This window comes from Pristiophorus japonicus, chromosome 13 (assembly GCF_044704955.1).
Source record: "Pristiophorus japonicus isolate sPriJap1 chromosome 13, sPriJap1.hap1, whole genome shotgun sequence".
Taxonomy (NCBI): Eukaryota; Metazoa; Chordata; class Chondrichthyes; family Pristiophoridae; genus Pristiophorus; species Pristiophorus japonicus.
The window spans coordinates 149,742,642-149,757,136 of record NC_091989.1 but is presented as its reverse complement, the minus strand read 5'-3'; the positions used below and the strand labels follow the sequence as shown (position 1 = coordinate 149,757,136).

The 14,495-nt window shown below is 44.9% G+C and overlaps 1 protein-coding gene across 18 annotated transcripts in view; it reads right to left on the bottom strand.

Annotated features, from left to right (window-relative positions):
• The window catches only part of banp (BTG3 associated nuclear protein), a 392,933-nt gene that overhangs the window by 270,450 nt on the left and 107,988 nt on the right, over positions 1 to 14,495 (bottom strand). For all 18 annotated transcript variants that reach the window (XR_011596362.1, XM_070898117.1, XM_070898113.1 and 15 more), the window contains one exon: positions 421 to 543. Coding sequence is in view for 17 of the 18 variants with exons in the window: in XM_070898117.1 (XP_070754218.1) it covers positions 421 to 543 (123 nt within the window). In the remaining variant the exon portion in view is untranslated. The remainder of the gene's footprint in view (positions 1 to 420; positions 544 to 14,495) is intronic.

The window sequence follows — 14,495 nt, the reverse complement described above, 5'->3', positions numbered from 1 at the left end:
TTTAAAATGTAGTCAGCTAAATTTTCTGATAGAGCATTTTTAAAAACAACCCAGCTTCGGAGTGACAAAAAGCTTCGGCTTGACAAAAACCCGAATCCTTCATACTTCCCACGGGTTTACATTTACATTAATTTCATTTGTTTATAGTCAATCTTTAAAAAAAACAAAAGCAAGTAAGTAGTACCACACCAGTTATCGATCGGATTTGAGATTTGAGGTCGAACAGCTGCTGACATTCTAACTCCTGCCACAAGTTAGTCAAGCAAAAAAAGTGGGGAGAAAACAGAAGTTTACTAATAATTACATAGATAGACTAAAATACTTGAAGTGTGTAACTGACTGGACATAGTAAATAATGATTATTGCTAATTAATCTTGGTGCAACAAGAAAAGGAAGTGGAATTTGTAAGGTTCACTAACTTGCTGAGAATATTGTCCAGGGTGTCTGTTCCTCTGGGTAAAGGATCTTCCTGTCCAGCAACCTTGGAACCAATTGGGTTCTGACGATCACTATTTAATATTACAGTAGTCTGTGGGACAGTGCTGCAAGAAATGTCAGATAAAAAATAAGAAACCTGGACACAGAATCAAACATAAATCAAGATCATACAACAAAATATTATATTTAACAAGTAAATACTGAGCATATTTTAATTCCATATATACACAGATCAACATTTTGAGAAATATGATTGTCTATCAAAAATAAATTATAAAATTGAGTTCCTGGAGTGGTTCAGCTGTTTCAGTATTATTTCAGTTGTTTCTCTCCCTTCTGAACATCTGCAACTATAGATGATGCAGACGTCTGCTTGGTCAGCCAGATCTGCTTCAAGTATCCTGACCAGGTTTCATGTCTTTCTTTTGTATAATAATTTTGTAATTATACAGTTTAAGCAAAGGACATTAGTATTTGCCAAAAAATAATTTTGTTACATCATTAATTAACTTGAGGATCATAATCAGGTGATGAATTGATTGTATTCTAAAAGGTTAAATGAACAGACAGCATGATAGCACAACAAATTGGAGAACCAAAATGTAATAGCAATGTGGTGGGATGCATTGCAAAGATTTAATGGAGGTAATATAAACCCTCCCCCCACGACAGGTGGAAGTGGATTGAAGGGGTTTGGGGGGTTAAACTGGAAAAAATGTGAAACCCGCCACATCACATACACGCTTATTTCCAGCTTAACTGCAGCAGGTTTGGGGCCGGCCAAGTAACCCGCTCTGGAGAGACAGGTCGGTAATTATAATATTTAAATGAGGCTCCGTGCCTCAGATCTTGGGAGCCATTTGAATGTAATGGCCGCAGCCTGTGTTGTCCAGGACTCAGGGTACTTGGCAGCTAAAGGCAGCTGCTAGATCCAGTAGGTAAGTATTTTTGCAGGACTGCTTGTGGGCCAGGAGTGTAAAGTCCTTACACAATGCCACAAATCCACGCAAGGCACATTCTATGGACAAGGTCACTCCATGACCTGAACCTTTATTCACAGGACCAAGAAGTGATGACCCTACGTGGGACCTCCCTTTATATACCTGGATGACCAGGTGAGGAATGTCTCCCACAAGTTCACCCCTGTGGTCAAGGTGTGCATTTCTTACGTATATACAGTATTGCAGTGTTGTTACATAAAGGTTACATACATGACATCGCCTCCCCCTCAACATCTTATTGGGATCATAGGTTAAGTCACTCAGGAGGTCTGCGCTCTCTCGTGGAGCGTCGCAGTTGTGGCTCTGGTTGTTGAGCCTTGGTATGCATGTCTGTCACCTGTGGTGATTCCGGCCTGTCCGGGCTGACCGCAGGGACTGTGCATGCTGCTGAATGTTCTTGTTGTTTGTTCACTGGCGGTAGTGTGAATACCATCTCATGATCTTCCTCAGGTTCCTCAGTGTCCATGCTGAACCTTTTTTTTTTACTTGCTCCAGATGCTTGCGGCATATCTGCCCATTGTTAAGCTTAACCACTATGATCCTATTCCCCTCTTTGTCTATTACAGTACCCTCAAGCCATTTGGGCCCCAAAGCGTGATTGAGAACAATTACGGTGTCACCAATTTCTATACATCTCCCCCTTGAATTTCGGTCATGGTACGTTTTGGGACTGGCGCTTGCCCTCAACAATGTTGGACAGGACTGGATGAATGAGGGACAGCCGAGTTTTGAGTGTTCGTTTCAGGAGTAGCTCCACGGGCGGGACCCCCGTGAGCGAGTGCGGTCGGAACCTATAGGCCAGCAGGAGGTGCGATAGGCGGCATTGACAGGAGGGTCCTTGAATCCGGAGCATGCCTTGTTTTATGATTTGGACCGCACGTTCCGCCTGGCCATTGGAGGCCGGCTTGAATGGTGCCTGTCCTGACATGGTTAATGCCATTACCCGACATGAACTCCCGGAATTCGTAGCTTGTGAAAAATGGGCCATTATCGCTAACAAGGATGTCTGGCAAGCCGTGGGTCGCAAAGACCGTGCACAGACCCTCCACAGTGGTGGATGTCGTGCATGAATTCAAAATGATGCACTCGATCCATTTCGAGTACGCATCAACCACAATGACAAACATTTTTCCCATGAACGGGCCCGCGTAGTCTACGTGAATACGTGACCATGGTCTGGTGGGCCAGGGCCACAGGCTGAGCGGGGCCTCCTTGGGGGCATTACCTAGCTGGGCACACGTCGTGCACCTGCGAACACAGTGTTCCAGGTCTGAATCAATTCCCGGCCACCACACGTGACCGGGCAATGGCCTTCATCAGCACGATGCCTAGGTGCTCGCTGTGGAGTTCCCTGATGAAGCTTCCCTGCCCCTCTGGGGCATGACTACCCGGCTGCCCCATAGTAGGCAGTCAGCTTGGATGGAGAGCTCATCCATCCGTCTGTGAAACAGTCTGAACTCCTCAGGGCATGCTCCGTGTGCGGGCGCCCAATCTCCAGTCAGGACATTTCTTAATCAAGGATAGGAGGGGATCTCTGTTGGTCCAGATTTTGATCTGGCACGCTGTGATGGGGGAGCCTGCGCTGTCAAAGGCATCGACAGCCATGAGCATCTCAGTGCTTTGCTCTGCTGCCCCCTCGGTGGTGGCCAGTGGAAGCCTGCTGAGCGCGTCAGCACAGTTTTCGGTGCCGGGCCGGTGCCGGATGGTGTTGTCATACGCAGCGAGCGCGAGAGCCCATTGCTGTATGCGAGCTGACGCATTGGCATTGACAGCCTTGCTGTCTAACAGCAGGGATGTTAACGGCTTATGATCCGTTATTAATTCAAACGTCCTGCCAAAAAGGTACTGATACATCTTTTTCACCCCATAGACACATGCGAGTGCTTCCTTCTCAACCATCCCATATCCCCGTTCAGCTTGAGAGAGCGACCTGGAGGCATAAGCCACAGGTTGTAATTGGCCCTCAGCGTTACCCTGCTGCAACACGCACCCAACCCCATAGGATGATGCATCATATGTCAGAACCAATTTCTTACGGGGGTCGTAGAGGGTCAGCAACTTATTTGAACAAAGTAGGTTCCGCACCCGATTGAAAGCCCGTTCCTGACAGTCCCCCCAAAACCAATCGCAACCCTTATGCAGGAGCACGTGTAGCGGCTCCAACAATGTGCTTACGTTCAGCAGAAAGTTCCCGAAATAGTTCAAGAGTCCCAGAAATGAATGCAACTCCGATGTGTTGCAGGGCCTGCGCGCTCGTCGAATCGTCTCCATTTTGGATTCGGTAGGCCGAATCCCGTCTGCAGCAACCCTCCTGCCCAGAAATTCGACCTCGGGAGCCAAAACACACACTTAGACTTCTTGAGTCGCAGGCCTACCCGGTCCAGTCGGCGTAGCACCTCCTCCAGGTTGTGGAGGTGTTCCTCGGTGTCTCTACCGGTGATGAGGATGTCGTCCTGAAATACGATTGTTCCGGGAATGGATTTGAGCAGGCTTTCCATGTTTCTTTGAAAAATCGCGGCCTCTGATCGAATGCCAAATGGACACCTGTTGTAAACAAGCAGTCCCTTGTGCGTGGTGATGGTGGTCAGTAGTTTAGATTCGTCGGCCAGTTCTTGGGTCATGTAGGCTGAAGTGAAGTCCAACTTGGTGAACAGCTTGCTGCCTGCCAGCGTGGCAAAAAGGTCCTCCGCTCTCGGAAGCGGGTATTGGTCTTGTAGGAACACCTGGTTGATAGTGGCCTTGTAGTCGCCACAGATCCTGACCGAGCCATCCGCTTTTAGGAAGGGAACGATGGGGCTCGCCCAGTCGCTGAATTCAATGGGCGAGATGATGCCCTCTCTCAGCAACCAGTACAACTCGCTCTCAATTTTCTCCCGCATCACATATGGCACAGCTCTGACTTTGTGGTGCACTGGTCTGGCGTCCGGGGTGATGCGTATCACTACTTTGGTACCTTTGAACGTCCAGACGCCAGGTTGAAATAGTGACTCAAATTGCTGTAGGACCCGTGAGCATGAACTTCGCTCCACAGATGACATGGCATGCACATCCCCCCATTTCCAGTTCATCTCAGCTAACCAGCTCCTCCCCAACAGTGTGGGACCATTGCCCGGGACAATCCAGTGCGGCAGCCGGTTCACCGATCCATTGTGTGTGACCGCCAACATTGCACTGCCTAGCACTGGAATGATTTCTTTGGTGTACGTCCGTAATTGCGTCTCAATGCGTTCTAGTTTGGGTCTGCTGGCTTTGAGTGGCCACAACTTTTCGAATTGTTGAACACTCATGAGTGACTGGCTGGCCCCCGTGTCCAGCTCCATGCGTACAGGGATGCCATTTAATAGGACTTTTATCATCATGGGTGGTGTTTTGGTTTATGAGCTGTGAATGTTTGCCACATGAACCCGCTGAACTTCAACGTCCATTGATTTGCCCCAAGCGTCATCCTGCCTCGCAGACCTCTCATCTGGTTCATCCGCCTCGTATATTAGCCTGGTTACAGGCTTTCTGCACATTCTGGCTAAATGGCCACTGAGGTTACAATTTCTGCAGACGAACTGTTGAAAACTGCAAATCCTGGCAGCATGTCTGCCCCCACACCTCCAGCATGAACTGAGATTCCCATTTTTGTGAACAAAAGAGCTGTTACAAGGCATTTCTCGCTGATTGTCCCTTTGACTGCTCTTGAGCACCCTGTTAGTGGGTGTCAATGGCCCGATCCCGGGCCGCATTGTCCACTGGGGGGGGGCGCAAATGTCCGTTCAGCCTGCCATTGTCTCTGTTGGAGACTTACTCTTGGGTCTATTGCTGCCTGGGGTGTGTCAAACTGCCCTTGCCTGCCTGCGGGGCTCTGTGTCTCTGTTGGAGGCAGAATTGCGTGCCTATATTATCTTGGTTTCCTCCTCCCCCACCATAAAAGTCTGAGCCATCAACGCCACCGCTTCCAAAATCAAGTCCTTGGTCTCAATTAGCTTTCTGAAAATCCCAGCATGACCGATGCCCTCAATAAAGAAATCCCTTAGCATCTCCCCCCTGCAGGCGTCTGTGAACTTAGAGGCTGGCCAAACGCCGGAGGTCCACAGTGAAATCCGGTATGCTCTGTCCTTCCCGACATCGGTGGGTGTAGAATCTGTGTCGGGCCATGTGTACGCTGCTCACCGATTAGTTTGCTGAGCTCTTCAAAGGTTTTGTCCGCTGGCTTCTCGGGTGCTAGCAGGTCTTTCATCGCCTATGTATTGGTCCACAGCTGGTCAGCAGGTGAGCCCTTCGCTTGTCGGCCGCTGCGTCTCCCAGCCAGTCCTTCGTGACAAAACTCTGCTGGAGCCTCTCAATGAAATCGTCCCAGTCTTCACCAACACAGTACCGTTCATCTGTGCTGCCGGTGGCCATTCTCGTGGGTCGTTGATTCCCGTTTCTCGTCGCCAATGTAAAGTCCTTACACAATACCACAAATTTCTTACGTATATACAGTATTGCAGTGTTGTTACATAAAGGTTACATACATGACAAGGAGGAGCACGAGTGCTTCCCATGGCCCCTCCAGCAAACCTGCCGTGATCTCTCCCTTCCACACGATCAGCTAAGAGCGCTGACAGGGTAGATGCTGAGAGACTGTTTCCCTGGCTGGAGAGTCTAGAACTAGAGGGCAGAGTCTCAGGATAAGGGGTCAGCTATTTAGCACTGAGATGACGAGAAATTTCTTCACTCAGAGGGGTGTAAGTCTTTGTAATTCTCTACCACAGAGGGCTGTAGATGCTCAGTCTTTGAGTATATTCAAGTCTGAGAGCGATAGATTTTTGGACTCCAGGGAATCAAGGGATATGGGGATCGGGCGGGAAAGTGGAGTTGAGGTCGAAGATCAGCCATGATCTTGTTGAATGGCAGGGCAGGCTCAAGGGTCCGAATGGCCTATTCCTGTTCCTATTTCTTATATTCTTATGATTCCCAACAGAGACAGAGGTAGGAGGAATAATCACATGCAGAACCCTATCAAACCTGTTGTCCTAGCAGTCAACTAAAATAACATTGGCGAAGTTTGGAAACAAGCATGTTGCCTGCTCATCCTCCTACCCATGTGGATAAATCTAGAGGGTAATAGTCACAAAGTTCAATTGAAATTTTACAAACTTCCTCTACACTCCTTTATCGATAGTATGCAAAATAATTCGATACTTTTCTGGGGGAAAAGTTAAGGCATCCATATAATTTCAATATTTGACATGCATCTTCTCGGCCCTGACAATTCATCAATGGATCAGTACACCAATGAAAGAAGGCACATTGGCTAATAAAGTAAAGCCCACCTAATGACCAGACCTGGGTCATAATCTGGATCCCTAAAGATATTAAAAAGGTAGTAATTTTTTGGCCCTTTTATCAAAGAATGATAGCCAAACTGACGCAACTTTCCAGGATTTGGGAGGAGGGTGCTTTTTTCTTCCCCCTGCCCTAGAACAGATACCCATGCCCTCTTTGGCGGGCACCCAAAATGTACTCACTAATGGGCACTGCCATTGGTAGCACCATGATGTGACTTCCCCCTGGCCCTGCATAATCCTGTCCATCGGCACTGTGGTCACCAGAGGGCCAACCCCAGCATTTACGCGGAATCAAACGGCAGCAGATTTTCGGGGCCAAGGAAACAAGTAAAATATTTTCGAGAAGTTTCCTAAAACCTAATATTTTATTCTCCAAAAATTATTTTGTTCAGACAGTTTAGTGTTGTATGGAAAACAAACAACAGATTTAAGAGTCTCCAAACCCAGCTACTAAGAAATCTACAGATGTAGAATTCTATTTGCCAGACATGGATTCCACACTCTCATTAAGACTGATGGTTGAATACACGTGTGATAAAGAAGAAGAATGTAGTTTTTGGACATCAACTATAAACTAAATAGAGTTAAAATGACAGTATATGTGTGGCTTTCAAGCATCCATGTAATCACATACAGCTGTACAGCCTGTGGGAAGAGGGGAAGTTGTAGTTGCCACATTGCTCAAAGAAAATGGTATGAAAAAATAAAGCTAACTTTGCATTGTGGAATTAGACCTAGGACTTTCTGAGTTCCACTTCTGCAATGTGGTCAGTCCCCCAGGTGAGTGAGATATACTCTGGTCTGTAGGTACTGTTAATGATAGCTGTTACTTACTTCTCTACAAGCATACTCATTTTGTGTATTTAATTGACAAAAACCTGGAGGGCCATTTTGGCAATATTAGAGACACACCGTTTACTTCTCTCCCCCATTCCCCAAGGAGGATAGTCACTAGTTGGTTATCAGATAGAACAACAGCATTCTGTAACAGTAAAATAGTAATTGAACAATAGGAGGCCTTCAAATAGGGGGAAAGAAAGCTACAGCTCGCTGGATGACAAAAGATATAATTCCCCAACCTTACGCTGGGTTTGTCGGTAATATTTTGCTGTTTTTGACGGAAATTGGTGTGGCGGGAAGTTCACTGAAATCTTGCGGCGACGGTTTTTAAATACCACTGGGGGGGCAGACCGCCAACATGCAAGACTGGAAAAAGCGCTTTCGCCAAATATTTGACTCACAGCGCACCTGTAGATAGGACGAAAAAAAACGCCTGGGAAAACCTGCGTTGCAGCCTTGGAACGGCGATAGATATGAAGACCTGCAAAAAAGATAAGTTAAAGTTTTTATTTTTAATTCTTTTGCAGCGATTCGATAGAAAAGGGTCTTGTGAATGTTTTGTGATTTTTTGGGGGGTGTTTTACCCTTCCCTTAGGCCCAACTCGCAGCAGTATCGGCCTCAGAGTAAAGTTGCAGAAAATTCATGGTTTGTGCCACGAATCCTAGTGCAACGCTGAATTTTACCGCTGCGTGTACTTTTTACCGAATGTTAGGCCCCGGAATCATAGTGGAGTATTAGCGGTATTTTTGGCAGATAAATATCAAAAATTTAATTTCTAGCCCATAGGGGTTAAAATGTGACAGAAGGAGAAAGGTTATGACAAATGTAAGGTACATAATACAGTAGAGAGTTGAATATAGAAAGTACTGAGGAGATCTAAAACAGGGTATAAGAGGGCAAAGAATACAAGAATAGATTAGCGGCTAACATAAAAGGGAACCCAAAAGTATTATAAACATCTAAATAGTAAAATGGTAGTCAAAGGCAGGATTGGGCTGATTAGAGACCAAAAAGGAGATATTCTTGTAGTGGCAGAGTACATGGTAGAGGTACTAAGCAAGTACTTTGCATTTATCTTCATTAGAGGAGGGAATGCTGCATGTAGCAGTAAAGGAGCAGGTAGTAGCAACATTGGATAGGATTAAAAATAGATGAAGAGGAGGTGCTTAAATTTTTGGCAGACTTCAAAGTAGAGAAGTCACCCAGTCCTGATGAGATGCATTCTCGGTTACTGACGGAAGTAAGGGTGAAAATTGCGGAAGCTCTGCCCACAATCTTCCAATCCTCCTTCGATATGGGGGTGGAGCCAGAGGACTGGAGGATTGTAAATGTTACACCCCTGCTTAAAAAAGGTGAAAGGGATAAACCCAGCAACTACAGGCCAGTCAGCTTAACATCAGTAGTGGGGAAACCATTAGAGACATTCGGAAAAGTATGGGCTAATAAATGAAAGTCAGTATGCATTTGTTCAAGGCAAATCATGTTTGACGAACGTGATCAAGTTCTTTGGTGAAGTAACGGAGAGGGTTGATGAGGGTGGTTGATGTGTAAATGGACTTTCAACGGTCGTTTGACAAAATACCATATAACAGACTTGTTAGCAAAATTGAACCCCATGGAATTAAAGGGAAATGGCAGTGTCAATTCAAAGTTGGCTAAGGGACAGAAAGCAGAGAGTAGAGGTGAAGGTTGTTTTTCAGAATGGAAGGATGCAGTGGTGTTCCCCAGGTAGTAGGACAACTGCTCTTTTTTATATATATATTAATGACCTGGACTTGGGTACACAGGGGATTATTTCAGTTTGTAGATGACATGAAATTCAGAAATGGAGTAAACAATTAGGAGGATAGCAGCAGACATTGACAGACTGGTGAAATGGGTAGACAAAATTTAACGCAAAGACATCGCCCGTCTCTGCCCTTGCCTCAGCTATTCCGCTGCTGAATCCCTCATCCGTGTCTTTGTGACCTCTAGGCTTGACTATTCCAATGCACTCCTGGTTGGCCTCCCACATTCTACCCTATGTAAACTAGAGATGATCCAAAACTCGGCTGCCCGTGTCCTAACTCGCACCAAGTCCCGCTCACCCATCACCCCTGTGCTCGCTGACTTATATTGGCTTCCGGTTAAGCAACGCCTCGATTTCAAAATTCTCTTCCTTATTTTCAAATCTCTCCATGGCCTCTCCCCTCCCTATCTCTGTGATCTCTTCCAGCCCCACAACCCCTCCCTTCCCCCACCCACCCACCAAGATGTCTGCGCTCCTCTAATTCTTCCCTCTTGAGCATCCCTATTTATAATCACTCAACTATTGGTGGCCGTGCCTTCTGTTGCCTAGGCCCTAAAGCTCCAGAATTTCCTGCATGAAGCACTCCGCCTCTCATTCCTCCTTCAGGATGCTCCTTAAAACCTACCTCTTTGGTCACCTGCCCTAATTTCTCCTTATGTGGCTCGATGTCAAATTTTTTGTCTCATAATACACCTGTGAAACGTTTCACTACGTTAAAGGTGCTATATAAATACAAGTTGTTGTTGTAATACATTTTGGCAGCAAGAATGACGACAGGCAATATAAACTAAATGATACAATTTTAAAGGGGGTGCAGAAACAGAGACACCTGGGGGTGTATGTACACAAATTTTTGAAAGTGGCAGGACAAGTTGAGAAGGCTGTTAAAAAATCATGTGGGATTCTTGGCTTTATTAATAGAGTAATATAATATAAAAGCAACTAAGTTATGCTAAACCTTTTATAAAATACTCAGCTGAAGTATTCTGTTCAATTCCGGGCACCGCACTTCAGAAAGGATGTCAAGGCCTTAGAGAGGATATAGAAGAGATTTACTGAAATAATACCAGGGATGAAGGACTTCAGTTATGTGGAGAGACTGGAGAAGCTGGCATTGTTCTCCTTAGAGCAGAGAAGGTTAAGAGGAGATTTGATATAGGTGTTCAAAATCATGAATGGTTTTGATAAAGTATAAAAGGAGAAAATGTTTCCAGTGGCAGAAGGGTCAGTAACCAGTGGACATAGATTTAAGGTGATTGGAGAAGAACCAGAGGCAACATTAGGAAACACTTTTTTTGCACAGCAAGTTGTTGTGATCTGGAACACCCTGCCTGAAAGGGTGATGGAAGCAGATTCAATATTAAACTTCAAAAGGGAATTGGATAATTTACTTGAAGGGAAACATTCTGTAGGGCTATGGGGAGAGAGCGGAGAAGTGGGACTAATTGGATAACTCTACTAAAGAGGCAGCATAGGCACGACTGACCAAATGCCCTCCTTCTCTGCTGTATCATTCAATGAACACAGAAACAGATGATTTGTACCATTCTGTCGCTTTGCCAGATAAATAAATGTCAGCCAGGACAACTCTCTTGCTATTCTTTGATTAGTGTTGAGATCTTTTTTGTCCACCTGAACAGGCAGCTGAGGCCTCAGTTTAACATCTCATCTGAAAGGCAGTGCCCTCGACAATTCAGCACTTCCTAAGTACTGCACTGAAGTGTCAGCCTACGTTATGTGATTAAGTCTTGGAATTCGCCTTGAAAACATAACCTCTAACTTAAAAGCAAGAGCCAATCTGACATTAACTGACTAGCATGGGTTTGAGCTCTCATCAGGTGGACAGTGGGTACCAAGTGCCCCTTCATTCAATATCCTGAGCAGCACAACACACCATGCAATTTGTGACAGTATTGCCACCATTCTCTTGACCACAATATGGACACATACCATGTCCCATGGAATAAGAATAATGATTCTGCCAATTGGAGGTGCAGATCTTCAGGAACAACTGCTTATCTCTTTGCAACTGAATCATGGAACGTACTAATCTTCCAGGTAACACCTTCAGAGTTTCCACATCTACTATATAATGTGCATCTGTGATACGTCCACGGCAAATGAGCCAAAGGCGGGCAGAGGAAACGCTACAAGGACACCCTCAAAGCCTCCCTGATAAAGTGCGACATCTCCACTGACACCTAGAAGTCCCTGGCCATAGACCGCCCGAAGTGGAGGAAGTGCATTCGGGAGGGCGCTGAGCTCCTCGAGTATCGTCGCTGAGAGCATGCAGAAATCAAGCGCAGGCGGCGGAAGAAGCGTGCGACAAACCAGGCCCCCTGCCCACCCTTTCCCTCAACGACTATCTGTCCCACCTGTGACAGAGACTGTGGTTCTCGTATTGGACTGTACAGCCACCTAAGAACTCATGCTAAGAGTGGAAGCAAGTCTTCTCGGCTCCGAGGGACTGCTTATGATGATCTGTGATAAAGGACTTATACAAGACAACTTGCATTATACCAATCATCTTCATAATCCAGACATCCAAATCCAGTGCTGTTAACCAGGTTTACTCATTATCACCTCTTAATCCAGTTCCTCATTTAAGGGCATCCTATTTTGGGATTTTTTGACGATTTATCCACGGAATGAATTTGGAAATGAGTTACAATTTAAGTAGCGTGTTCTAAATTATAATGGTTTATACTATTGTATTAGATATTCAATAATATTCAGGGGTATTTGACAATTCGGAAAGACAGACAGAAAGGAAAAGGAGGTTGGGTAGCACTGTTAATAAAGGATGAGATCAGTGCGTAAGTGAGAAACGATATTGGCTCAGAAGATCAAGATGTTGAATCAGTTTGGGTGGAGATGAGGAATAATAAGGTGAAAAAGTCGCTGGTGGGCATAGTCTACAGGCCCCCTAACAGTAGCTACACTGTTGGACAGAGTATAAATCAAGAAATAATGGAGGCTTGTAATAAAGGAACTGCAATAATCATGGGTAATTTTAACCTTCATATTGATTGAACAAAGCAAATTGGCCAGGGTAGCCTTGCGGAAGAGTTCATAGAGTGTATCCGGGATAGTTTCCTTGAACAGTACGTTGCAGAATCAACCAAAGAGCAGGCTATCTTAGATCTGATACTGTGTAATGAGACAAGATTAATAAATGATCTTGTAGTAAAGGATCCTCTAGGAATGAGTGACCATAACATAGTTGAATTTCAAATTCAGTTGGAGGGTGAGATAGTCGGTTCTCAAACCAGTGTCCTAAGCTTAAATAAAGGAGACTATAAAGGTACAAGGGCAGAGTTGGCTAAAGTGGACTGGGAAAATACATTAAAGTATGGGACGGTTGTTGAGCAGTGGCAGACATTTAAGGAGATATTTCATAACTCGCAACAAAAATATATCCCAATGAGAAGGAAAGACTGTAAGAGAAGGGATAACCATCCATGGTAACTAAGGAAATAACAGATGGTATCAAATTGAAAACAAGGGCATACAATGTGACCAAGACTAATGGGAGGCCAGAGGATTGGGAAGCTTTTAAAAGCCAGCAAAGAACGACTAAAAATTGATAAAGAGAAGAAAGATATATTATGAAAGTAAACTAGCACGAAATATAAAAACAGATAGTAAGAGTTTCTACAGGTACCTAAAAAGGAAAAGAGTGTCTAAAGTAAATGTTGGTCCCCTAGAGGATGAGACTGGGGAATTAATAATGGAGAACAGGGAAATGGCAGAGACGTTGAACAAATATTTTGTATCGGTCTTCATGATAGAAGACGCTAAAAACATTCCAATAGTGGATAATCAAGGGGCTAAAGGGAGGGAGGAACTTAATACAATCACTATCACTAATGAAGTAGCATTCGGTAAAATAATGGGACTAAAGGCGGACAAGTCCCCTGGACCTGATGGCTTACATCCTAGGGTCTTAAAAGAAGTGGCTGCAGAGATTGGTTGTAATCTACTAAAATTCCCTGGATTCTGGGGCAGTCTCAGCGGATTAGAAAACCGCAAATATAATGCCCCTATTTAAAAAAGGAGGCAGACAGAAAGCAGGAAACTACAGACCAGTTAGCTTAACATTGGTTGTTGGGAAAATGCTGGAGTCCATTATTAAGGAAGCAGGAGTGGGACATTTGGAAAAGCATAATTCAATCAAGCAGAGTCAGCATGGATTTATGAAAGGGAAATCATGTTTGACAAATTTGCTGGAGTTCTTTGAGGATGTAACGAGCAGGGTGGATAAGGGGGAACCAGTGGATGTGACGTATTTGGACTTCCAGAAGGCATTCGATAAGGTGCCACATAAAAGGTTACTGCACAAGATAAAAATTCACAGGGTTGGGGGTAATATGTTAGCATGGATAGATGATTGGCTAACTAACAGAAAAGAGAATCGGGATAAATGGGTCATTTTCCGGTTGGCAGTGACGAGTGAGGTGCCGCAGGGATCGATGCTGGGTCCTCAACACAATCTATATTAATGAGTGTAATGCAGCCACGTTTGCTGATGATACAAAGATGGGTGGGAAAGCAAATTGTGAGGAGGACACAAAACATCTGCAAAGGGATATAGACAGGCTAAGTGAGTGGGCAAAAATTTGGCAGATGGAATATAATGTGGGAAAATGTGAGGTTATCCACTTTGACAGAAAAAATAGAAAAGCAAATTATAATTTAAATGGAGAAAAATTGTAAAGTGTTGCAGTACAGAAGGACCTGGGGGTCCTTGTGCATAAAACACAAAAAGTGAGTATGCAGGTGCAGCAAGTAATCAGGAAGACAAATAGAATGTTGGCCTTTATTGCAAGGGGGATAGAGTGTAAAAGCAGAGAAGTCCTGCTACAACTGTACTGGGTATTGGTGAGGCCACACCTAGAGTACTGCGTACAGTTTTGGCCTCCATATTTAAGGAAGGATATACTTGCATTGGAAGCTGTTCAGTGAAGGTTCACTAGGTTGATTCCGGAGATGAAGGGGTTGACTTATGAAGATAGGCTGAGTAGGTTGGGCCTATACACATTGGGAGTTCAGAAGAATGAGAGATTATCTTATCGAAACATATAAGATAATGAGGGGCTAGACAAGG